We start from the raw sequence: 26,408 nt of genomic DNA, 5'->3' as shown, positions 1-26,408 counted from the left end.
CCCCATGACCCCATCCACTCTGTCTAGTTGCTACATAGAATCAGCTTCATGCTTATTCCCAAATACTGATGGCTTCAAATATCAAGACCGGGCCTAGGATTGCGCAGCGTTGGTTAAAGCAGTAGGTAAGAAAATGATATCTCTGATTTGTTACTAAAATAAATCATGTGTTATAGCTTATTATTACTTTTAGTGATCAGGGAAGCGTGGAGATTTATTGATTCGAAATGGCACTGTTATGGAGACCCTCTGTGTGCACTAGCATGTAAGCTCATGGGAAATTATAGGCTTGATTAATAATATATAAAAAGTCCTATGAGGGGATCTAGCTGTTGTGACCGATGTTTCAATCAATATCGCTGACGGCTGAGGCCTGGTTTCATAGTAGTTTGCGAAAATGCGGCCTCGTTCACATATCCTAAATCACTCCGGTGTGACTTTTTTTTTAAAGAACCAGTGTTTCCTCTTGTATTATTTAAGTGTGAGGTGGGAATGTCGTAAAAATGCACTGTTGATAGAAAAAGAGCATTTGTTGCTATATATAGTTTTAAATGAACATAAGCATATGCTAATACTGATATTAAGATTTGGTTTGGGATCAGCACATTTTTGTAATGTTTTTTTTTTTTAAAGTCTTCTCTGCTCTTCAAGGTTGTGTTTATTTGATTAAAAATACAGAAAAAACAACAGTAATACTGTGAAATATTATTGCAATTTAAAATAGTGTTTTCCTATTTTAATACACTTTAAAAAACAATTTATTCCTGTGATGCAAAGCTGAATTTTCACATGATTCTTCAGAAATCATTCTGATATGCTGATTTATAAAGAAGTATTTTCTGCTCATCAAGGCTGTGTTTATTTGATTAAAAATACAGACAAAACAACAGTAATATTGTGAAATATTATTGCAATTTAAAATAGCGTTTTCCTATTTTAATACAATTTAAAATACAACTTATTCATGTGATGCAATCATTCTGATATGCTGATTTATTGTCAATGTTGGAGACGGCTTAATATATATATTTTTTTGGAATCTGTAATACTTTGTTGAATAAAAAGTTAAAAAGAGCAGCATTTATATAAAATACTAAACATTTTTAACAATATAGATTACTGTTCAAAAGTTTGGGATCAGCACATTTTTGTAATGTTTTTAAAGACGTCTTTTCTGCTCATCAAGGCTGTGTTTATTCGATTAATAATACAGAAAAAAACAGTAATATTGTGAAATATTATTGCAATTTAAAATAGTGTTTTCCTATTTTAATACACTTTAAAAGCCAATTTATTCATGTGATGCAAAGCTGAATTTTCACATGATCCTTCAGAAATCATTCTGATATGCTGATTTATTGTCAATGTTGGAAACGGCTTAATATTTGTTTTTTGGAATCTGTAATACTTTGTTGAATAAAAAGTCAAAAAGAGCAGCATTTATATAAAATACTAAACATTTTTAACAATATAGATTACTGTTCAAAAGTTTGGGATCAGCACATTTTTGTAATGTTTTTAAAGACATATTTTCTGCTCATCAAGGCTGTTTATTCAATAAAAAATACAGAAAAAACAGTAATATTGTGAAATATTATTGCAATTTAAAATAGTGTTTTCTATTTTAATACACTTTAAAATACAATTTATTCATGTGATGCAAAGCTGAATTTTTAGCATCATTACCCCAGTCTTCAGTGTCACGTGATCCTTCAGAAATCATTCTGATTTGCTGATTTATCGTCAGTGTTGGAAACTGCTTAATATTGTGATACTTTGTTAAAAAGAGCAGCATTTATATAAAATAGTAAACATTTGTAACAATATACACCACTGTTTAAAAGTTTGAGGTCAGTATTATAGTATAAGAAATTAATACTTTTATTCAGTGAGGATGTGTTAAATTTATTATATTGTTGGAAAAGATTTTTATTTGGAAAAAATGCTGTTCTTTTTAACTTTTTATTCATCAAAGAATCCTGAAAAAGTATCACAGGTTCCAAAAAAATGAGAATGATTTCTGAAGAATCATGTGACACTGAATACTGGAGTAATGATGCTGAAAATTCTGCTTTTCATCACAGAAATAAATTACATTTTAAAGTATATTACGACAGAATACTGTTATTACAAATTGCAATAATATTTCATAATATTACTGTTTTTTCCATATTTTTTGATCAAATAAATGCAACCTGATGAGCATAAGAGACATTAAAAATCTTACAGATCCAACCCTTTTGAATGGCAGTGTAAGAACAAATTCATAAAAAAACTGAAAATGAATAAATAATGATGTTTTTGTCATGAATAATGTAAAAATGATTCATATATAGCAACCTATGTTCACGCTAGCACTTCTGTAGGAAGTATGAAGGTGTTCAAGAACTGAAAAAGAGACATAGGACTAATTTATGAACTTTTAAGAACAAATCTTCCAATAATATACGTAATAACTTCAAAATGAATAATCAAATAATCATGTTTTTGTCGAGAATTATGTGAAAATGATTCATATACGTGGGTGATAAAATTATGAGTCAGAATCAGAAGCAAATGTCTGTTTTTAGCAGAAGTAAAAAAGTGAAACTCAACATTAATTTTACAAGTACGCATCAGCATGTTTTGTCCTATGGATGACATTTCTAAAAATAGATCGATCATACCTGTTATCATGAGACTTTTCTTAGAAGAACCAGTGTTTTCTCTGGTGCTATTTACACATGAGCCGGGAATGTCGTAAAACCGCACTGTTAAAAGAAAAACATTTTACCTTAGACATGCTAATATCAATATCTCAAGAAAAAACAAGTGCATACTCTCTTAAAAATAAAGGTGCTTTAAAAGGTTCTTCACAGCGATGCCATAGAAGAACCATGTTTGGTTCCTCAAAGAACCATCTCTTTCTTACCTTTTTATAATCTGAAGAACCTTCTTTTGCCACAAAGAACCTTTTGTGAAACAGAAAGGTTCTTCAGATGTTAACAGTTCTTTATGAAACCATTTAGACAAAAATCTTCTATGGCATCGTGAAGCACGTTTTATTTTTAAGAGTGTAATGTGAAAATTAATCAATTATGCCGTTTTTGTCATAAAATAAACACGTTTTACTTCCTGGACGAGTTCATTGTGTTCAATTTATGGTTTCTTAAAGTAATAATGCTATGAAGTAAAGTAATTAAAACCTCATTTAAAGTTCCAGTGTAGTTAAACTTTTGAAAAGTAATCTAGGATTTCATTTTAGTGAATACAAAATGATTTACGTTTTCTGAAATCTAAAGGAGTGTTAAAAACTTGTTTGGTCTAACCTGGTCTGTCGTTAAAAAACTGAGCTGACTGGATGAAATATTGTGGAATGGTATCATAACATGGTTTGAATAATCTAAAAGAAAAGGGTATAGTTTAGTGTTTGAAAAACATGGAAAAAGCCAAGATTATAAAATCCATTGCCAGACTGTTCAGTGTGCTAAACAAAACGACCAGAGATGAAACTGGAGCAGAGGTCAATCAACTGCAGCATTTCCAGTTGAAAACAATCATTTGTTAGAAAACAATGTTCTAGATTTCTGTTACGACTTCAGGACCTTGTCCTCCTAATCTCAAGGAAATCTAAATTCAATCTGAATGATATTGCTGTAGCATAAAAGTTCACATGGTAACTTCAATCAATGATTTTTTTATGAGAAGCAGCATCTAAATCAAAGTGTAACTATTGAAGTGACGTGTTTTACTATATTGCGTCAATACCTTAATTTGCAATAAAAACTGCCTCCATTTGTACGTAAAAAAACCACTTCCTCCATTTGTTACTGTCTTGAAGAAACAGGATTAACCCCATCATTCACTTCCATTCTGGACTGAGGGATCTTTTGACGCCAGACTCAACACACAGGCTTCTGAATGAATGAGTGGGTGGGCCATGACGTCAATGTGGTGGGACCTTTACAGATCCCACCCAGTGATGCATTCCCCCTATCAGAGAGCTCACACTTTTTTGGTGAGTATATTGGAAATTCACAATCATTGTTCCTTTGTTATGCCTATCTAGTGCTATCTTTGCAATGGTGGGTGATGAAATTAAACTATGAGTCAGAAACTAATGCAAATTGTTCTTATTAGCAAAATCAAAAAAGTGAAACTGTCACCTTTAATTTTACAACCACGCGTCAGCATGTTTTGTCCTGGTTGACATTTATAAAACTAGATCGATCCTACCTGTAATGAGACAGGGAATTGTGACCGTCAGGTTAATGAGCAACTATAGCAACCTTTGTTCACACTAGCACTTATGTATGAAGTTTGAAGGTGTTCGGGAACAGGAATACTTTATGAAAAGAGACACATAGACACAGGCTGAGGCGTTTAAGGAACACTTGGACGGTTAGGAACTAATACAGCTAATGATCATCTATACCCTTACTGGGCCGCACTGAAATGGCCATGGTTCAGGAGAAAGCTTCAGGTTAGTACCATCTCATGATACTAAAGCAGTCGGCATATTATAGTATGTAAATGGTGTACAAACATTTTTGACGACTTTTATACTTTTAAAGTTACTGAATCGCCAATGAAACTTCAAAGAGTCTTTCACAGTTGGGAAAAAGTTGCCATTGTTAGCAACTGAATTACATTTAGGAAAAAAAAGTTTGAAAGTTTGGCTTGAAATATGCAGATATGTAAGACTTTTAGGTATTCTAACTTTATTTCTAGCATCGTGTTCTGACAAAGGTCAAACTGTTGTTTATAACGTAATACGTAACAGAAAGTACATGTAAAATTCTCAGTGTTGCCACAAGGGGTGCTGTAGCAGCTATTAGAGTAAATAGTCTTTTATAGTCAGTTTTATTTTTTAGGTCAACTATTGTATGGTGGACCAACAAGATGCGAGTCAGCAAGTTTTCAGCAACTTACTGATGTAACGTAAATAGCGAGAGAATGCAATGTAACAGAAGTAGCAACAGATCTTTTCTTCCATATCGTGTACATCCGTGTGAAACGGATTATTGAAAAAATATAGGGCAGGACTTTCGACTGGATAGAAGCAGATCTGAATTGTAAGAAGTGGGCGGGGTTTATGTAAAAACAAGCTCTTAATCAGTTCACCACAGAGAAGTTGGTTTCCATTTTTTTGCTAACTTTAAAGCCATAAAGATTTGAAATGAACTCTAGCGCACCCTGGAGAACATTGGAGATACATTGACTACGCACTTGAGTATGCATTTGTGTACTTGCGTAAATTTATGTTTCTGGACTTGATTGATAATAGAGTCAAAACAGTCTGTAAGCGAATGCCTTTAAACCTAGTTCCGACAAGTTAAAAGTGCAAAAAAAATGGTATGGGAAAAAAAATTATAATCAAAAATGATCGTAAAAAATCTACTAAAACTCCCTTAGACGGTAATATTATGTAAATCCAGAGCACTTTGGTTAATAATTTCTTGTTTTATTTCTGGGTGTGTTCGAATTCTGTATTATGTACATTTCACAAAATCTACTGCTACACTCTAAAAAATGCCTTTTTTGGTTATTTGGCAACCCGGCGCTGGGTAAATATTGGACAGAACACATGCTGGGTTTTTTGACCCAGCTTGTTGGGTTTTATGTATACATGTATGTTTTTGACATAGTGCTGGGTCAGTCAACCTATTGAAGGTTTTTAATTTTAAATAATAAAAATGCACTCCAATATCTGTTTATATATATACAGGTCCTTTTCAAAAAATTAGCATATTGTGAGAAAGTTCATTATTTTCTGTAATGTACTGCTAAACATTAGACTTTCATATATTTTAGATTCATTACACACATTTGAAAGTAGTTCTAGCCTTTTATTGTTTTAATATTGATGATTTTGGCATACAGCTCATGAAAACCCAAAATTCCTATCTCAAAAAATTAGCATATTTCATCCGACCAATAAAAGAAAAGTGTTTTTAATACAAAAAAAGTCAACCTTCAAATAATTATGTTCAGTTATGCACTCAATACTTGGTCGGGAATCCTTTTGCAGAAATGACTGCTTCAATGCGGCGTGGCATGGAGGCAATCAGCCTGTGGCACTGCTGAGGTGTTATGGAGGCCCAGGATGCTTCAATAGCGGCCTTAAGCTCATCCAGAGTGTTGAGTCTTGCGTCTCTCAACTTTCTCTTCACAATATCCCACAGATTCTCTATGGGGTTCAGGTCAAGTGAGTTGGCAGGCAAATTGAGCACAGTAATACCATGGTCAGTAAACCATTTACCAGTGGTTTTGGCACTGTGAGCAGGTGCCAGCTCGTGCTGAAAAATGAAATCTTCATCTCCATAAAGCTTTTCAGCAGATGGAAGCATGAAGTGCTCCAAAATCTCCTGATACCTAGCTGCATTGACCCTGCCCTTGATAAAACACAGTGGTCCAAAGTACTTTTTTCAGATGAAAGCAAATTTTGCATGTCATTCGGAAATCAAGGTGCCAGAGTCTGGAGGAAGACTGGGGAGAGGGAAATGCCAAAATGCCTGAAGTCCAGTGTCAAGTACCCACAGTCAGTGATGGTCTAGGGTGCCATGTCAGCTGCTGGTGTTGGTCCACTGTGTTTTATCAAGGGCAGGGTCAATGCAGCTAGCTATCAGGAGATTTTGGAGCACTTCATGCTTCCATCTGCTGAAAAGTTTATGGAGATGAAGATTTCATTTTTCAGCACGAGCTGGCACCTGCTCACAGTGCCAAAACCACTGGTAAATGGTTTACTGACCATGGTATTACTGTGCTCAATTGGCCTGCCAACTCTCCTGACCTGAACCCCTTAGAGAATCTGTGGGATATTGTGAAGAGAAAGTTGAGAGACGCAAGACTCAACACTCTGGATGAGCTTAAGGCCGCTATCGAAGCATCCTGGGCCTCCATAACACCTCAGCAGTGCCACAGGCTGATTGCCTCCATGCCACGCCACATTGAAGCAGTCATTTCTGCAAAAGGATTCCCGACCAAGTATTGAGTGCATAACTGAACATAATTATTTGAAGGTTGACTTTTTTTGTATTAAAAACACTTTTCTTTTATTGGTCGGATGAAATATGCAAATTTTTTGAGATAGGAATTTTGGGTTTTCATGAGCTGTATGCCAAAATCATCAATATTAAAACAATAAAAGGCTAGAACTACTTTCAAATGTGTGTAATGAATCTAAAATATATGAAAGTCTAATGTTTATCAGTACATTACAGAAAATAATGAACTTTATCACAATATGCTAATTTTTTGAGAAGGACCTGTATATAGGTCAAGAACAGATTATATACAAGATTTTTTTATTCAATGTCAAGTCAGTCTTTCAAAAAATCATAAAATCTTTCATAAAATCATAAAATTTTCGAAAACATTCAGTAAAAGTTTTAGGATGTGCCTGGAGCAGCAAGATCAGTCACTGAGAATCTGTGACAAGAAAACTGCTATCAGTAGGCACAGATGTTTTCCTATTTATACAGTAATAATTTGATAGGAATATAATGTAATACATATCTTGATGTCATCCAGGAAGTTTTCCATTAATCAAGTTTTCTCACAGGATAGAACACAAAATGACCGCTGACAAATGTATCCACAGATTTGGCACAGACTACTCAACACTGAGTTACGCTAAACCAGCGCTGGCTAGGTGTGTGAGGGGGTTCATCATTTGTATTAACAGTAAAAATGACCCAGCAACTGAGCTACAGAAAAACTACCCAGCACCTGGGTAAAGAATAAACCCCCCCCCCCAAAAAATAACCCAATAAATTGACCCAACAAACTGAACCCAGCATTTGGGTTAAAAAATATCCCAGCATTTTTTCAAGTGCAGAAAAATTACGCAGCACCTGGGTAAAAATGTTAAAATAACCCAATAAAAGACCCAACAAACTGAACCCAGCATTTGGATGAAAAAAGGCATTTTTAGAGTGCAGAAAAATTTGACAGCACCTGTGGTAAAAATGTTAAAAATAACCAAATAAAATGACCCAACAAACTGAACCCAGCATTTGGGTTAAAAAAAATTTACCTAGCATTTTCAAGAGTGCAGACAAATTACCCAGCACCTGGGTAAAAATATTAAAATTACCCAACAGGCTGAACCCAGCATTTGAATTAAGAAAAATAACCCAGCATTTTTTAGAGTGCAGAAAGATTACCCAGCACCTGTGTACAAATGTTAAAAACAACCCAATAAAATGACCAAACAAACTGAACCCAGCATTTGGGTTAAAAAAATACCTCCGCATTTTTAGAATGCAGATAAATACCCATCACCTGGGTAAAAATGTTCAAAACAACCCAATAAAATTACCCAACAGGCTGAACCCAGCATTTGAATTAAGAAAAATAACCCAGCATCTTTTAGAGTGCAGAAAGATTACCCAGCATTTGGGTAAAATATATTAAAAATAACCGAATAAAATGAACCAACAGGCAGAACCCAGCATTTGGGTTAAAAAAATATCCCAGCATTTTTTAGAGTGCAAAAAATGACCCAGCACCTGTGTAAAAATGTTAAAAATAACCCAGTAAAATGACCAAACAAACTGAACCCAGCATTTCGGTTAAAAAAATACCTCCGCAATTTTAGAATGCAGATAAAATGACCCATCACCTGGGTAAAAATGTTAAAAACAACCCAATAAAATGACCCAACAGGCTGAACCCAGCATTTGGGTTAAAAAATAACCCAGCATTTTTTGGAGTGTACTAGTTGAAAAGAGGCTGATTATGTTTCTAGATGGTTTTTCATACTCATTTATAAGGTAGTTGAGATCTTAATGGTTCTGATGGTGTCTGCAAGGTAACAGTACCTCAGTGTGTTGTAGTTTCACTAATCGTCGTGTTGGTGTAAGAGCTATTAGCACAGCGTGCTGGGCTAACAGTAAGGTGAACTTGAGCTTTGCATCTCCATGTCACATGTAAACTGACAAGCTCTGCTTACTCCTGCCATCTTCTCTTCAGATATTCTGGCAGAGCAGAACAGTCCATTGCTACAGGACCAGGAGGTCATGCCTTTCACCAGCTATCCCAGCATGCAGTACACCTCGGTGGAGCCCTCCATGTCATCACCATCATACTACTCCAGTCAGCACTGCTACCCACAGTACAGCGGGGAGGAGTGGTACTCTCCATCTACCGTGTTTGAGATGAGGAAAGGACCGTTGGAGGGCGGCTTTGATAATGAGCTGGAAGAGCCTTGCCCTGTTGTCCCAACCGTGTGTAAAAGACCCAGACACGCAGCCCACTCCGGGCGGAGCAAAGGCGAGGAACTATGTGTGGTCTGTGGAGATAAAGCATCAGGGTATCACTACAATGCACTCACATGTGAAGGATGTAAAGGTGAATACCATGGTTTACTGGATTTTTGCTGCCGGGTTTATTTAAAAAAGCATGTAGTTCTAAACAAGCTTTTCAGGGACAGGAACAAAGTACTGGTTCTTTTTCAGAATCTGAACCATTTACAATCATACAGATTGACCACTGTGGCGATTTCCAAACAAATAAATCTTGAGAGCATCGTTCTTTGTAGTGAATCAAATCCATACAGTGTGACCAAATGATTGATCAAAAAAATACAGCACGGCCTGTGTAGTCTGATTCCCAAACAAATGATACTAATGAGTCTTTTTAGTGAATCAAACATGTACAGTGCTGTGAGTTCAGGGCTATTTGTTGCTAGAAGCATAGAAATTGCACATTTAAGGTTAAAGGCCTAACATCCACCTTATTCTTCAACGTGGAATTTAACCTACACTCTTAAAAATAAGAGTCCTTTAAAAGGTTCTTCACAGCGATGCCATAGAAGAACCATTTTTGGTTTCACAAAGAATCGTTCAAGCAAAGTTTCTTTAAAGACCATCTCTTACTCTAAAGAACCTTCTTTCACCACAAAGAACCTTTTGTGAAACAGAAAGGTTCTTTAGATGTTAAAGGTTCTTTATGGAACCATTTAGACAAAAAGGGTTCTTCTATGGCATCGTGAAGCACCTTTATTTTTAGGAGTGTATGGGTGAGACTTCTGATCCATTAGCCGCTATAGGGAAATAACTAGAGAATAACAAAGTGAAGTAAACAGTAAAACTGTTTGCACTACAAACCAGTGTGTTCACAATTAACATAATACATTACAATAACATGGTAAGACACACATTTGCAATATCAAGCAACAAAACAAGCTGTTTTGTACAGCTAAAAATAGCTGGACGTGGATTAGACTGGACGCCAGACCTATAAAATTTACAAATGGCTGTACCCGCTCTTACAGGAAATATAAAGTGGATAGCTTTTCAATTTATATATTTATTTTATATATGCTGTAACAATATACAGTCCCACCTTTGTTTTGCGACCTCTTTGTTCACCCTTGAACCTTCATGGATATCGTAGTGTGCCTATGCATGGCTACATTGCTTATGAAGGACGTAATAATTGACATGGAACCCCACGTGCCAAATTTAGCTCTTTGGAAAATCATTGGCTGAATGACTGCAAGTGTAATTCCACCTGTGCATGGACAATGCCCAAAGGGCAGATGCTGGGCTATGTGTCCCGAGTCCCACAGGCTTGGCTGGGTTTGGTGCTCCTTCACGTTCAGTTTGGATTGGGTTCCCTCTCAGCTTTCTGCTGAATAATGATGTCGGCAACCAGAGCCATACGCCGCCATGCAAAGTTAATGTGTGTCATTGTGCTCATGGGCTCATGCTGGAATAATTACCTGTTCCAAAAACAACTGCACATGTTTGTCTGCTGCCTAGAACTGAAAATCGAGCATCCAAGAGTATCTGTATTACAGTACCTAGCGTAATGTCTTAAACATTACACCATACGTTACATGGGCTGCAATGAACCTACTCCTTGATCTGTGTTTACAAAGTGGCCTTCTTGTTTCTTCTAATAGTTTAGACTTGTACAGTAGCTGCTGTTGCTTCAAATGTTTTCAAAATTAGAGAATAGTTTCTTGCCATTTGATCTGTCACTCACTGTGTCGAAATGTAAAAACAACTGATAGTATGATGGAAAAAACTAAAAATACTTCTTTACCAAAACAGTGGATCTTATGGAAATAAATTGTCACCCAAAAATGTATTTCAGGTATGTTCTAATAAGGATGCAATTCTAAAAGATAGCTGCAAGCAGCGATTATTGGGGTTCAAGCGCTTTAAGGCATATAAGCATATATGAAAAAAGACATTATTCAGAAAACCTAAACCAATAATTCAAAAAGGAACTTTTGGCAAATCCAGGTTTAATTTTTTTTTAACATTTATGACTGTTATAGCGCCAGCTGTGGACCTATCTCCTTAAAACTTTGCATGCTTGTTTAGAATCACATGTTGCATGTGCTCACCAGGTTTTGTGAAGTTTTGAGGTTTCATTTAGGCTTTATAGGATTTTGGGTAAATCTAGAAAGGCCCCTTTTTTAAATGACCCTTTATAGAGCTACTTCACAAAAGTAGTTTTTTTACATCTTCATAATTTAAAAAATGGTTTGATTGACAGCATAAAATTGTCCGGAATGAGGAGTGCTATTACTGTATATGATATGAATATCATGTGTATGTGTGAAAGACGCAAATGAGCAATTGTTCCACCCTTGAAAATGTGATATCGCTCTCCAGTGGCCTCAATTTTTGTCCTGTGACCTCAGATTGATCTCTTACATAAGCGTTCCAAGTTTGGCGAAGATATGTCATTCTGTTTAGGAGTTATAGGCATTTTACTAAAATAAAATTTTGGTGTCTCTTTGCGATGGTGAGTTGAAAGTTCAACTTTTTTTTGATAATTATTTATATTCCCTCGCCAGAGGATCGAAAAACCTAGGTCTAGTTCACAAAAGTAGGTTTTTCAAAAAAATCAAAAATTATAGTTAATAGTTTAGGAGTTATGATATGACCGATTTAATACTTTTGATCACTGCAGTGCCCCCGTTAGGCCAATTGGGGCAAGCATTGGTGACGTTGTCGGCAGTGTGCATAATACCATCCCTCCAAATTTCAAGTGTCTATGACTTATGGTTTGGTCTGCACGATCAGGTTTACATGGAGATTGCTGATTCTTGGCCATTCTAACAATTACACATGCTTGAACCCCTATTGACAGTGCTAAAAATAGAAATGTGAAAAAAAAAAATTATTAGACTACATCAAATGCATAAAACTTCTAAATTTTAAAGTGATATTTCAACCAAAAATGAAAATTGAGCATTTTTTTGCTCTCTGAAAATTCATTTCATAAAAGTCATTAATTACTTATCCTTATGTTGTACCAAACCCGTAAGACCTTCATTCATCTTCGGAACATAAATTAAGATGTTTTTGCAACTACCAACGCTTCAAGTTGTTATTTTGGTTTTCTTTGTGCATAAAAGTATTATCTTAGCTTTGTTAAATTACGTCTGAAGCACTGATGTCACTTGGACTATTTTAACCATGTCCTTATGACCTTTATGGGCCTTGAACGTTACTTTGCTGTCTATGCATGGTCAGAACTTTCTTGGATTTCATCAGAAACATCTTAATTTGTGTTCCAAAGATGAACAAAGATGGTATTGGTTTAGAAATGACACAAGGGTAAGTAATTAATGACATAATTTCATTTTTGGGTGAACTATCCCTTTAAGAGACTTTTTTTGTGTAGGTAGCCTATGTTAGAAATGCTTATTGTTTGGGCTTTGCAGTTCATGGTAATATTGATACATTTCAACATTTTGTTGAGTTTTGACTGTGTTGGGTCACTACATGATGTTCAACAAAAAACCTGGATCCTGATTCCCAATATTATAGTATACTGTATGTGTGGCATATTAAACATTTTCAGTTACTCAGTTATGGATGCTGTGCTACTTCTTCCAGGATTCTTCAGAAGGAGTATCACAAAGAATGCTGTATATAAATGTAAGAGTGGAGGAAACTGTGAGATGGACATGTACATGCGAAGGAAATGCCAAGAGTGTCGACTCAGGAAGTGCAAAGAGATGGGCATGCTGGCAGAATGTGAGTAAGAGCAATGTAAACATTGTAAAACTTGTTCCCGCTCGATGAGACACTTTAAACTCTGGAACAGCAGTTTTCAATAAAAGTTATTAGCTGGCATAGTCAAAAGCAACTTGATTTATTTTCCAAAGATAATTTTTCTACAATGGTACAATGTTGTATTTAGGCTACAAATGATTTGGGTTGAGTTTGATGATGGTATGGGTTTGAATAATATTGATTTACTTGAGACAAAACATTAGTCTGTGAATAATAAAAAAGAAACTTCTGTTGATCATGAATAGTGGATTGATTGTTGACTTTGTACTGAAACCGATAATATATCCCATCTTTTGTTTCCAAGTTTCCAAAAGATATTGCACATAACAGTAAACCTTGATGACAAACCATTAGTTTGTAAACATTCAAACGGACCAATTTTGTGTTTGCATACTCAGGCTTGTTAACCGAAATTCAATGCAAATCCAAAAGGCTGAGGAAAAACACAAAGGCCTCATCTGACGAAAGTACAGGGGACGATGTTGTTGACAGTAGAGATGCTAAACAAGTTGTATCTACCACTAAACCATCCAAGGTATGAACACAGGTGCTTGTCTAATTGTGTTATTATTACAATCAGTGGTGATTTTCTAGAAAGACTTCCACTTTTAAAACACAAAAATACTGTCACTTTTTGAGTTGTGCAACTTTAAGTAATTAATATACAGTTTACTTGACGCCATGCTTGTTACAGTATAACTTCTCAGGTGTAATTGCAAACTAAGGGTGTTCTATGGCAACTTTTATTGAAGTGCTATAAAAGGTTAAAGGGCAACCTCAATGATTGTCTTCAACATCATTCATCTCACTTTTGCTCACATATACGGCTACCTCTGAAAGATTACATTGTGATGAAGGGTTGTAAAATAGCAGTGCAGGATCAAAAGTTGGCTAGTTATTAAAAACTGACACCACCAATCGTTATTTATTACTCCACATAGCTTGTTTTTCTATTTGGCATATTTTCTCATTTCAGGAGAATATAGAACTGAGCCAAGATCAGCAGGCTTTAATAAATTATATAGTCGATGCTCACAACAAACATCGGATCCCTCAAGACATGGCGAAAAGACTGGTACGTCTTCTCAAAAATTAGAAAACAACCCTAACTTTTTATCTTATTTGAGATTAACGTTTTATGTTTTTTTAAATCTTTAAATCTTTTTATGATTCGTTAATGCACGAAGCAGTCAAATGCTACTGTCAAAATCAGTAAACAACACTGCCTGTTCTTATCGCTGTTAAATCATTATGTAACCTAGGTTATCAGCACCCCAATGTCATAAAACAGTGGCTTATTTGCATGCTTTTTTCCCCCCTTCTAACCTGCTCACAGCTACAAGAGCAATTTAACGCAGAAGAAAACTTCCTTCTACTGACTGAAATGGCAACTAGTCATGTTCAAGTTCTGGTTGAGTTCACAAAAAATATACCAGGTACTATTTTTCAAATTCTAGAACAGCTATAGTTGAGGTCAAAAGTTTACATACACCTTGCAGAATCTGCAAAATGTTAATTATTTTACCAAAATAAGACGGATCATACAAAATGCATGTTATTGTTTATTTAGTACTGTCCTGAAAATAATAGTTGAATTTATAAAAATAACACAGTTCAGAAGTTTACATACACTTAATTCTTAATACTGTGTTGTTACCTGAATGATCCACAGCTGTGTTTTTTGTTTAGTGATAGTTGTTCATTAGTCCCTTGTTTGTCCTGAACAGTTAAAATTCTTTGGTTTTTCAGCATTTTGTGTATGTGAACCCTTTCCAACAAGGACTATATGATTTTGAGATTCATCTTTTCACACCGAGGACAACTTAGGGACTCATATGAAACTATTACAGAAGGTTCAAATGCTCACTGATGCTCCAGAAGGAAACACAATGCATTAAGAGCCGGGGGTGAAAACTTTTGAACAGAATGAAGATGTGTACATTTTTCTCATTTTGCTTAAACACATTTTTTTTTTTTCATTTAGCACTGCCCTACAGATGATGCTTACATGTTTCCCAGAAGACAAAATAAGTTAAATTTACCTTAATATTCAAATTCAAAAAGTTTTCACCCCCTGCTCTTAATGCATTGCGTTTCCTTCTGAAGCATCACTAAGCATTTGAACCTTGTTGTATATGAGTCTCTCAGTTCTCCTCAGTGTGAAAAGATGGATGTCAAAATCATTTAGTCATTGTTGGAAAGGGTTCAAATACACAAAAATGCTAAAAACAACAAATTTATGGGACCTGCAGGATTTTTCTGAACTGTTCAGGACAAACAAGGGATTCATGAACAACTATCACTAAACATAACAAAACAAACAAAAAAACACAGCTGTGGATCATTCAAGAAACACACAGTATTAAGAATCAAGTGTATGTAAACTTCTGAACTGTGTTATTTTTATAAATTCAACTATTATTTTCAGGACAGTACTAAATAAACAGTAACATGCATTTTGTATGTTCCGTCTTATTTTGGTAAAATAATTAACATTTTACAGATTCTGAACTTTTGAATAGGGTCATTTTTATAAATTCAACTATTTTTTTGTCTTTTGGACTATATGTAAATGTCTTTTATGTGAAATATCTAATTCAGGTCAGTAATAAATAAAAAATAACGTCTCAGGTTACGTATGTAACCCTAGTTCCCTGAGAATAGGGAACGAGACACTGCGTCCTCTAGAGGGCGCTTTTGGGGAACGCTGCAGCGTGCCTCGAGTCTGAAGAATGCATAGAAAAACTACATGAAATGGCCGGCGCCAGCGTATGACGTCACCGCGGCGCGTCAGTCGCTGCCGTTGCGTCACTACCGGGCGACCATAACATAAAGAGGCGCCCGTGCAACACAATACATCTTCAAAGTCTGAAGCTTTATCGTCCGAAGCATGGCGAAGAAGCCTAGAGGACGCAGTGTCTCGTTCCCTATTCTCAGGGAACTAGGGTTACATACGTAACCTGAGACGTTCCCTTCCGAAGGGAACTCTCACTGCGTCCTCTAGAGGGCGCTTTTGGGGAACGGTATACCAACACTGCCATGCTGAGGGGAGTGCATGCTAAGCCAGCGAGCACTAAGCAACAATTCTGAGAGGAATTGCCCCTACTAGGACGTGGTGACGGCTGTCAAAACGTTACCCCTCCCGGCCAGAGGCCTGACCTGTTACCCACTTACCAGACTGGGTAGAACCCAGGGCACAGCTCAGGCTTGGAATTATAGTAATTCCTTCTGAGGGAAACGGCTAAGCTTCGATGGAAACTTAGACTTGTCAGAACCAGAAACTACCGCAACATAGGGCCTAGTTCCCTCAGGAACTGGCTCCCATATGAGGGCAGAAACCTGTCCTGGGTCCGTTCAAAGGGCCACTAGTAGTGGCGCGCCCTAATAGTGGATGGTCAGCAGACATCAGCTAAGATATCAAAGGAGTCGAACCCAGGGAACCGGGGTTGTGAGCCGACTCCAATAGATGGGAACAAGGCAAAACGTGTGACCCATACCAAAAAGGGATTTAAAAGAGGAACCCAAACTTGGTGGGAACCTACCAACACGTGGATTTTATAGAAGTGCCCCAGGTGTGTGTGCACTTACCACACTTGTGGTTTTAACTGGAAGACGCCCAGGCATAGCGTGGGACGCTTACCGACATGATCGGATTTAAGGAGAGTGTTTTCCCAGAGGGTTTCACTATCAGCTCCATGCCGTCTGAAGAGACGGAAAGGGGATAACCCTGAAGGTGAGGGGATTGCCACACTAACCCTCCCCTGGACAGAAGCTCGCAAGCTATCTGTCAACAGAGAAGAACATGGAGCTGAGACCATCCTGCAATAGTGGACGACAGTGGAGGACAAAAATCCTGACCCTGATCCACAGGGAGAATCGCTTCTCCAGAAGGGGGCACTGCTGTCTTTTTAGGGAACCCTTAATGAAAAGGGGAAGCGTGCACAGCCCGGTCCACGCGACCTGTATGAAGGTCTGGCAATCTCACGAAGGTGGGTTGGCGCTCATAGAAGACCCTTCCCAGAAGGGGAGCTGCACAACCGAACAGGAGCGAATGCTCTCACTGTTACCCTTCATAGAGGGGAGCATACATCCAGAATAAAGGCTGGAGAGTAGAAACCTGAAGCATGAAGGTCAAGCTCCTACCCTGGGAAACAGGGAGGAGAACTTGGCCACCAAGGAGTGGTGCTCTTATAAGTGAACCCTGGAAAGGGGGCACGCCAACATCCTTGTAGCAGGTCCATAACTCTCAAAGGTCTGTCCCTGGTAGATTCCTACCCTCAGGAGGGAGGAAGCATTCAGTCCTGGGAAGTTGCTCTGAAGGAAACCCTGAATTAGGGGAGCTTAGGTCCGTTCCAGCAATCCTGCGCACAGGGAGGAACGTGAGCTCTTAACCTTAACAAACCCATTCCTCAGAAGGGGGAGCACTCAGTCCTGGGAAGTTGCTCTGAAGGAAACCCTGGATTAGGGGAGCTCAGGTCCGTTCCAGCAATCCTGCGCACAGGGAGGAACGTGAGCTCTTAACCTTAACAAACCCATTCCTCAGAAAGGGGAGCACTGTTTGCCTTGAAAGTTTCTGGGAAGCTCCGAAATGAATAAGGGCAGCTTCCTAGTTCAGACACTTCGTAAACCTTTCCTCAGAAAGGGAAGTGGAACTAGGCCTGGGGAGCGAGAATCGATCCTAAAGTGACGGCTTTCTAAGGTGTTAAACACCGAAGGATGCTCAAACCCTCTGTAGGGGAGACATTCGACAGCCTGGGTGTAGATTTTTTTTTTTTTTTTTTTCTTTTTCCTACATCAAGTGCTGCTTCAGCCCTCAGGCTTAGAATGAGGCGACTTGAAGAGAGTCTCAAAGTAGCGCTCAGATAAAAACCCCTTTCCTCAGAAAGGGGAGCGCACACCGAGAATCAAGACCCCAGCTGGAAAGCGTGTCACCAGGTGGTGCTCAAATAAAAAGCCTTTTCCGCAGAAAAGGGAGCAACCAAACCTGCTCTGAGTCCGCAGCGAGCACTCCGGACTGCTGGTACTCCTATGTAAGTGAACACCTGTCTCAACAGGTGTAGACACTCAGTTTCCATAGAAACCGTATTTAGGAGAGGACACGAAGCGGATCCTCGCACGCAGGCCGTCTGCAACAGAGTTAAACATACTAGTGCAATCTTAAATATAAATATCTTAAGATGCTTACCTAGGGAGAAAGGAAAAATTTCCTTTTGCTCGTTTAACCACTGAAGGGAGAAGCCCGATTGTGCTGGAACGAGTGTTGTGTAGACGGACACCACCATACAACCGGAAGGGAGGGGTGCTCCGTTGAGATGTTTCCACATTCCTTTTCTGAGGGAAAAACACAACACGCAACCCAAACCCTGCAGGCAACACGCCTATCCAGCCATAAGGGGGGCGTAACTAGGGAGTTATGCTCCTGTCTCAACAGGACATAAGTCTACACTAGGCCTGCAAAGGACAGCATAAACATACCAAGGGCAAACCTAAGAAAAACTTAGGGAGCTTACCTTGAAGAGGACAGAGGTCCTATGTGTAATATATGCTGTAAGGGTTGATTTACCGCACAGCCTGTGGAGTGGAGAGGGCAAACACTGCCGTAACCTTAATCCATAGGATCAGAGGGGGCGTCTGCCGTAGACTCGTCGTATTTCTTCTGTGAATAGAGAAAAACATACACAGGTCTGAGACAGTATGAAGTTCCTTCACGTAAAAAATGGATCATACTCACCCATTTAAAAGCATCCTGTTTCATAGAAAGAGGCGGGGTTTTTTTTTTTTTTTTCAGAGACCGCCTGATTCCAGACCGTCCGAAAATTAGGGTTCTATACAGGTAGAACCCCCAAAGGACATCATGGGTCCGGGGAGTGCAGGAAGCTTAAATGGAGACAGGGGAATTAATATGGCGACCCGACTGGACCGAGGGAAGGAGAGGTATTACTCTGACCCCTGCGAGAATTTTGTCTCGCTTGGATGACTTCCCTGAAATCCTGTCTGTCACCTCTCGATCCGCGTCGCCTCCTAGACCTGCTCGCAGGCGGGGGAGGAGCGCGGGATGCAACACTAGCCTTCTGCACCTACCTCCGTTCCTCAGAAGGAGGCGGAGCAGGACCCCTGTGGTGTTCGGGCTAATACCTGGACCTTCGAGGGATAAAGGATTTTTCAGCAGATCGGCTGGGTAGGCTTGGAGCACTGCCATGGTGTGCAGTGCACCCACCGCCTGACCTGCTGCTGCATACGCTCTGCCGTTCAGCAGGGCCGGAGAAGGCAGAGAGGGAGTCTTGAGAGAGAAAGCCCGCCCTGTGGAGAGATAGCATCTCTTCCACAAGGGGCGTCCTCTCATAGCCGTGGTCGCGCAAACCCTCGATACTAGCATAGTTCGCAATGGACGAACTATGAATGCGCGCCGCGTACGGCTTTTTCCAGACCCTCTCGATTTCAGTATGAAGATCGGGAAGGAATGGGAGACTCACCAGAGCTGGATGGTTATGGCCTGAAAAGATATCGCTCGTCAAGGCGACCCCGCGGCGCTATCTTTCTAGCCCGCTTCCACAGCAGGACAAGCCTGGCCGTGGTGCGGTCCATAACCTCTGGCAGCTCTTCGTATGCAGGGCAGGAAGGTAGAGAGGATTCAGCCTCAGCGTCTTCATCCATCTCTAGCATTTCCTGCTCTTCTTGGGTGGAACCCAAAAGAGCACTTGCTCCTGGATCTGATGACGTCAGCGATAACGCACCATCATCAGCTAGGAGCCTGTCGTCGTCTCCGGCTGGCGAGAGAGAGAGACCCCTCTCAAAATCGTCAGCCAGTTCCACTTGCGAGCCCCACGAGCTCAGTTTCCTCCGTGCCTCGGCAACGGCAGGACCCGAACCGCGAGGGGCAAGTGGACGCTCATCTTTCCTCAGAAAGAGAGACAGACGAGACCGGAGCTTCTTCATAGAGAAGCGCTCATAATGTATACACAATGCCCCCTCAAGGACATCGCGTGTGTGCTCTTAGCCCAAACAGAATATCGCAAAGATCATGTGTGTCATCAGGTGTCAAATAACGCGGACACGGATGAACACACCGTTTAAACGACTTGCTAGTGCTTGCCATGATAGTAGTTCAAAGAAAGGATTCTTACCGTTTCTTCCCATGCACATCCAAACCGGGAAAGCTGAAGACAGCGAAGATGGATTGTGTTGCACGGGCGCCTCTTTATGTTATGGTCGCCCGGTAGTGACGCAACGGCAGCGACTGACGCGCCGCGGTGACGTCATACGCTGGCGCCGGCCATTTCATGTAGTTTTTCTATGCATTCTTCAGACTCGAGGCACGCTGCAGCGTTCCCCAAAAGCGCCCTCTAGAGGACGCAGTGAGAGTTCCCTTCGGAAGGGAACAGCATTTTGTTCGACCCCTCTTATATTTATTCAGATTCTGCAAAATGTATGTAAACTTTCGGTCATGTGACACTTTTTATATGACAGTGATGTCCTGTGAGGAGAATGCAATAACTCCACCAGTTCTAAGCAAACATATTTGTCGGATTCTTGTTTTCTGAGCAGGTTTTCAGTCTCTGGATCACGAAGATCAGATCGCTTTATTAAAAGGTTCCGCTGTAGAGGCAATGTTCCTGCGTTCGGCGCAGGTCTTCTCCAAGAAACAGCCGAACGGACACACAGAGGTGCTAGAGGACAGGATCCGAAGGAGTGGTGAGCTCATTATTTAAATAGCAGCATAATTTACAGCACGATTTATGACCTTTAACTGCTTTTATGGGGCGTTCAAAGGAATCTGGGATTGGGTTTCAAACTAGTGCGCCACATACTTGTTGAACCCCAGAACAAAGTCCATAAAGTTCACTAGGCACGTTACATAAATAATGTATCAGTCCGCCCTAAATAACGACAGGAAATTTGCCATCTTGATAATCCCGTGGTGTACATTTCATGTGTAAAAGGACACCGAAGTCCAACTGGTTTCAGTTTCACAGAAGTCTAAGCAATGGAGGACTGCCAGGAACAGAACAAAGAGGAAAGCCCTTATAGGGCTAGCAAATATCATATCTTGTGCTTTACAACATGTAATCAGATTTTTTTATCAGAGCTGTGGTTGAAGAAGGATGCATGATCAAAGATAGAGAAGAGCCCTCCTATTTGGCACACTGAATTGCCTTTTATTTCAAAGATAGTTACTTTCAGCCTCTCAGTACTGACAGGCTGTCCAGTTTGCAATATTTCTAAACAGGCAGATGAATGCAGAGTGACACAGACTGTTTGAGTCCATCTTTTTCCCTGCAGCATGGGCTCAGGAATATTCACACAAAAGGCCAGCGGGGGAGAAATAAACGCACTGTCTAAAGAGACTATTGTTCTCTATCTAAACATCGAGAGGCCTATTGTCCCACTCTTTGGCTCTCAGCGCCTCTGACATTTCTCTGGCGTGAAGCCTTCGTGATGCGTCAGGGTTTTTTTTGCTCTCTCCTTTTTTTTTGGAAAGTTATGACAAAGGTTATCCTTTCATCTGAAGGGAAAAGAATGAAAATGTGAAAGGAGTCTACGTGCTGTGATCATTTCATCTCCCGGGAGTGCCGACTGTTTGTATACACTGAGTTTTTCAAGAGTTTGTTACACTCCAGCACTGTTTCTCTTTACTACTAACATTTTGGAGGCTGAATTAAGTCATGTTTTTTATGTCCCAGCTGTCTTCAGTGCGGCAGCTCCCACCGAGGGTTTCCCTGATTGGTCGGTCTGTAAACCGAACCCTTATGGCTCTTCACACTGAATGCTTTACATCAGAAAAGAGCTCTCGGCTCGCATAGCCAGTAAAGTATGATAATTATATCAATGATAATGATAAAGACAAAGACCTCGCACAAAACAGGAAAGCCCTTCAAAGACAGGCTTGTTACTGAGAATCCCGCTGAATGTGGAAACGCACAGCTGTGGGGATCCGAGGCCAGATTCAGATCAGATCTGACCTAACAGACAATAAAAAAGCAATAAGGTCACGACCCCTGATGATCTGCCTTTGCACGCTGAGAGAGTTTCAGAAAGTCTCTTTCAGAGCAGACGGTGAATACACTGCAGAATAATCTTCTTAAGATATATTTAGTCTCATTACTTATGTTTGTTCAGTCAGAATATGTGATTCTGGACCACAAAACTGGTCATAAGTAGTACGGGTACATTTGTAGCAATAGCCAACAATATGGGTCAAAATGATCAATTTTTCTTTCATGCCAAAAATCATTAGGATATTAAATGAAGATCATGTTGCATGAAGATATTTTGTCAACTTCATTTTTTTATTTATAAAAAATTATAAATAAAATATTTATATATAAAAGCGATTTTCTCAATATTTGAATCCTATCAAACCACACATCAATGGAAAGCCTATTTATCCCGCTTTCATGATGTATAAATCTTAATTTAAAAAAAAGTGGACCCTTATGACTGGTTTTGTGGTCCAGGGTCACAGATATCAATTTTCCTTAAACAAGATCAATTATTTTTAACAGATTGCATTTGAAAAGATTTTCTTACCTTCTGGCAAATTCAGTATATAATCTTTGAAAAAAAGAGTCAATTTTGCTTCTCCCAAAAGTAGATTAAAAGAGCATGTTAGAGAAATATATATATTATAATATACGTTATAGTTGAAATATAATAGGCCTACATTTTATATTATGTGTGGATTCTTTCAAAGAGGATATAGTGTGATTTAGTACATCTGTAGGATGCTCAGTTACTTGTAAATAAGAGTAACACTGCCACCATGAGGCATCAGAATGAAACAGGCCATTTATAAAATATTTATTAATTAATTTCTTCGTTTCTTTCATTCAACAAACAAGAGTTTTACTACTGAAAGCTTAAAGTATGCCTATTAGATTTATTTAATCTGGAAGTAAGCCATTTTCCATGCAAGACTTACTGTGCATTAGCCACTGTAGGGAAATGGCGAGAAGAATAACAAGTGCAGTAAATCATAAAACTATTTGCCCTTCACTGCGTTAATAATTAAAATGATACATTAAAATAATATGGTAAGACACACCAGTTTACAAGATCAAGCAGGACAGATGAGACTAAAAGCCTTCCACATAAAATGTATTACTTACAGGGAAAATAAAGTGGATTGAAGCTTAAACAAATATAGAATTTATGAAGGTATCTACCAATGTGATCTTTATTCCAGTTAAGAAGGCATGGCCTTTATTTAATTTAAAATCATAGCTGGTATGTAAATATTTGACAGTCTCTTCAAAGAAATATGTTTTGTGGTTACAGCTAAAGCTTGGTGTATATCTTCGTTAATATCTTTATTTCCTCCGCAGGGATATCTGAAGAGTTTATCACACCCATGTTTAACTTTTATAAAAGCATTGGGGAGCTGCAGATGATGCAAGAGGAACATGCTCTTCTCACTGCTATCACAATTCTCTCACCAGGTAAGGTCACTTAATGTTTTAAATATGTTTCAGAATGCAGATTAATGTTAGTTTAGTTACTTTAGTCTGGATTAGTTTATTGCTATTTAAGGAAAAATTGAAAGATTACAACGGTTTAAAAGTCTGTGGTTGGTATTATTTTTAAAAGTTTCATTTATTTGATCCAAAATGACATGAAAACAGTAATATTGTGATTTTAATATATTTTGTAAATGTAATTTATTCCTTTTATAGAAAAATTGAATTTTAAGCAGCCATTTAAAATGATGAATAGAAAGGTCAAAACAACAGCATTTATTTGAAAAAGAAATCTTTTGTAACATTATAAATGTCTTTACTGTAACTTTTGTTCAATTTAATGCGTCCCTGCTGAATAAAGTTATTTAACAAAAACAAAAAAAAATCTTACTGGAACCATTCTGTTAGTTACTAAGACTATGTTACTAGTTACTAGTTACTAATCCATGTCTTTATTTTTTATGTTGCTGCCATATGTTGAACTTTTTTTTAAATTACTTTATCTACATCAATCTACACTCCATACACCATAATGGCAAAGCAAAAAAACGACAGCAAATTTATTAAAAATTAAAAACCTAAATGATTTCGTTGCATAAGTATCCATACCCTTTCATACTCAAATTTAGCTTAGGAGCATTTATATGGCTTGTAGATGTTACCTGTGGCAAATTTATTTGAATGCTCATGATTTGGAAAGTCACCCGTGTCTTTATAAAAGATCTAACAGCTAAAAATGCATATCAGAGCAAAAACCAACTCTGAGGTAAAAAAAAAAAAAAAAAAAAAAAAAAAAAAAAACTGAATGTAGAGCTCAGAAACCAGACAGCATCAAACCACACATTTAGGGAAGAGTTCAGAAAAAATTCTGCTGCATTGAGGATTCACAGAAGCATGTAGTCTCTGTTACCCTTAACGGAAGAAGTTTGAAACAACCAAAACTCTTCCTAGTGCTGGCCTTTCTGGCCAAACTGAGCAATTGATGGAGAAGGGCCTTGGCTAGTGTGGTGACCAAGAACCTGATGGTGACTCTAGATGAGCTCCATGATCATATATGCAGATGGGGGAAACTTGCAGAAGGACGAACATCACTGCAACACTCCACCGATCTGTGCTTTATGGTGGTATGCCAAGACTCAATTCTCTCTGCAGTGAAGACACATGAAAACACACTTGGAATTTGCAAAAAAAAAAAGCATCTAAAGACTGAGAAACAAGATTCGGTGGTCTGATGAACCTCAATCCCAAGCATCATGTTTGAAGGAAACCAGGCACTGCTCATCACCTGCAGAGTACCATCCCTAAAGTGTGCTGGTAGCAGCCTCATGCTGTGGAGCTGTTTTTCAGTGGCAGGGACCGAGGGACTTGTCAGAGTAGAAAAACTCAGTCCAGAGCATTCAGAACCTCAGACTGGGCAGAAGGTTCATCTTCCAATAGGGCAATGACTCTAAGCATACAGCAAGAGTGGCTTATAGACAACTCTGTGCATGTCCTTGAGTGGCCCAGCCAGAGCCTAGGCTTTAACCCAATCAAACATAGAGAAACCAAAAAAATTGTCTGCCACACCCCATCCAAGCTGACAGAGCTTAAGAGGTGAAGAGGTGAGGCAAAGAATGGCAGATAATTGGCAAACATTGATGTGCAAATCTTGATGCATCATACCCAAAAAGACTTGAGGCTGTAAAGGTGCTTTAGCTAAGTACTGAGTTAAGGGTATGAATACTTCATGCAATTTATTTATTTCAGGTTTTTTATTTTTAATAAATGTATGAAGTTCTGTTTTTGCTTCGTCATTATGGTGCATGGAGTGTAGATTAATGTGGAGAAGAAAGTAATTTAAAGCAGTTTAACATACAGCAGCAACATAAACAAACATAAAAAAAAATTAATGGGTATGAATACTTTTGCTAGGCACTGTCAGTGCGTAAACAACATGTGATGGAAACGTTTTAACCCATGTAACAAACTTACGTAATCAAGTTTGTACTTTTCCAATAATACATTAAATGGTTGATGTTTAATAGGGTCATGATAGAAAAGCTCATTTTTGTCACTGGTTCACATTTTTTCCATTGGTGTCATGCTTCAGAAGGCCACAATAAATATGACTGAAATTGTTTTATCTAACAACAGACAGACCATACGTAAAGGACCAGCAGGCAGTGGAGCGTCTGCAGGAGCCCATGTTGGAGGTGCTGAGAAAGGTCTGCAAACTACAGCACCCCCACGAGCCCCAGCACTTTGCACGGCTTCTCGGTCGTCTGACTGAGCTTCGCACCCTCAACCACCACCACGCCGAAATGTTGGAGTCATGGCGCATGAGCGACCACAAGTTCACCCCCCTCCTCTGTGAGATCTGGGACGTTCAATGACTTTGTGAAAGAGAAAATGCACAAAAAAATGGGCGGGTGAAGGAGGAATGCCTGAGACTTCTACTAAGCTGCCAAAATGAGGAGTTTACACACTTTTGAGAGCAGTGGACTGTTGAAGTATGAAATGTAAACGTAATATATTGTGAAACTTCAAGTAAAACGATTTTAAGATATTATCAGCTTTTTAAGAAAAGCTTGATGGACAACTTTTGATATTGTAAAGCCTTTGTAAATGTTTACCTGCCCTTTGTTTAAAATCTCCTTTCCTTCATCTGAGGAATTTGTGGCTTTTTACATTTTATGTCTGTTTGTGTTTTGTGTAATTCTTCTAAATATTTTAAAGGTTCTCAAAGTCTGTACTGCCTGACCTGTGGTCACTCTTTTCTCTTTTTCGAGAATCATGTAACCATTCTTCTTTTGTGCCCAAATATATGTGTTTATCTGTAAACTATTGTTTACCATTGTGAAAATCTACTGAAACAATATATGTGACTTTGGACCACAAAACCATTCAAAAAGATAAAAAGTAAGCTTTCCATCAATGTATGGTTTGTTAG

The 26,408-nt window shown here is 38.6% G+C and overlaps 1 protein-coding gene across 2 annotated transcripts; it reads left to right on the top strand.

Moving 5' to 3' along the window:
• On the top strand, nucleotides 1–26,299 carry nr1h4 (nuclear receptor subfamily 1, group H, member 4). 2 transcript variants are annotated; one of them, XM_073850425.1, is made up of 10 exons: nucleotides 1–125; nucleotides 3,821–3,997; nucleotides 8,956–9,333; nucleotides 12,846–12,986; nucleotides 13,424–13,560; nucleotides 14,002–14,100; nucleotides 14,362–14,461; nucleotides 20,571–20,717; nucleotides 23,348–23,461; nucleotides 25,613–26,299. In XM_073850425.1, exons 2-10 carry the CDS (start codon nucleotides 3,901–3,903, stop codon nucleotides 25,849–25,851), a joined length of 1,452 nt encoding a protein of 483 aa, XP_073706526.1. In that variant the 5' UTR covers nucleotides 1–125; nucleotides 3,821–3,900; the 3' UTR covers nucleotides 25,852–26,299. The 2 variants fall into 2 exon arrangements, with proteins under 2 accessions (XP_073706526.1, XP_073706527.1); XM_073850426.1 differs by lacking the exons at nucleotides 1–125; nucleotides 3,821–3,997 and adding an exon at nucleotides 4,280–4,462.
• Nucleotides 26,300–26,408: the final 109 nt, after the last annotated feature.

Source organism: Garra rufa, chromosome 11, assembly GCF_049309525.1.
Source record: "Garra rufa chromosome 11, GarRuf1.0, whole genome shotgun sequence".
NCBI classification, from domain to species: domain Eukaryota; kingdom Metazoa; phylum Chordata; class Actinopteri; order Cypriniformes; family Cyprinidae; genus Garra; species Garra rufa.
This window is presented reverse-complemented; position numbering and strand designations above follow the sequence as displayed.

What these genes read in the sequence shown, in the direction of transcription:
- nr1h4 (XM_073850425.1), top strand. Translation starts at nt 3,901, where the DNA reads ATGAATGAGTGGGTGGGCCATGACGTCAATGTGGTGGGACCTTTACAG. An exon ending in GATGGGCATGCTGGCAGAAT is followed by an intron (nt 12,987 to 13,423) that starts GTGAGTAAGAGC and finishes TTGCATACTCAG; the next exon opens with GCTTGTTAACCGAAATTCAA. An exon ending in GTTCACAAAAAATATACCAG is followed by an intron (nt 14,462 to 20,570) that starts GTACTATTTTTC and finishes TTTTCTGAGCAG; the next exon opens with GTTTTCAGTCTCTGGATCAC.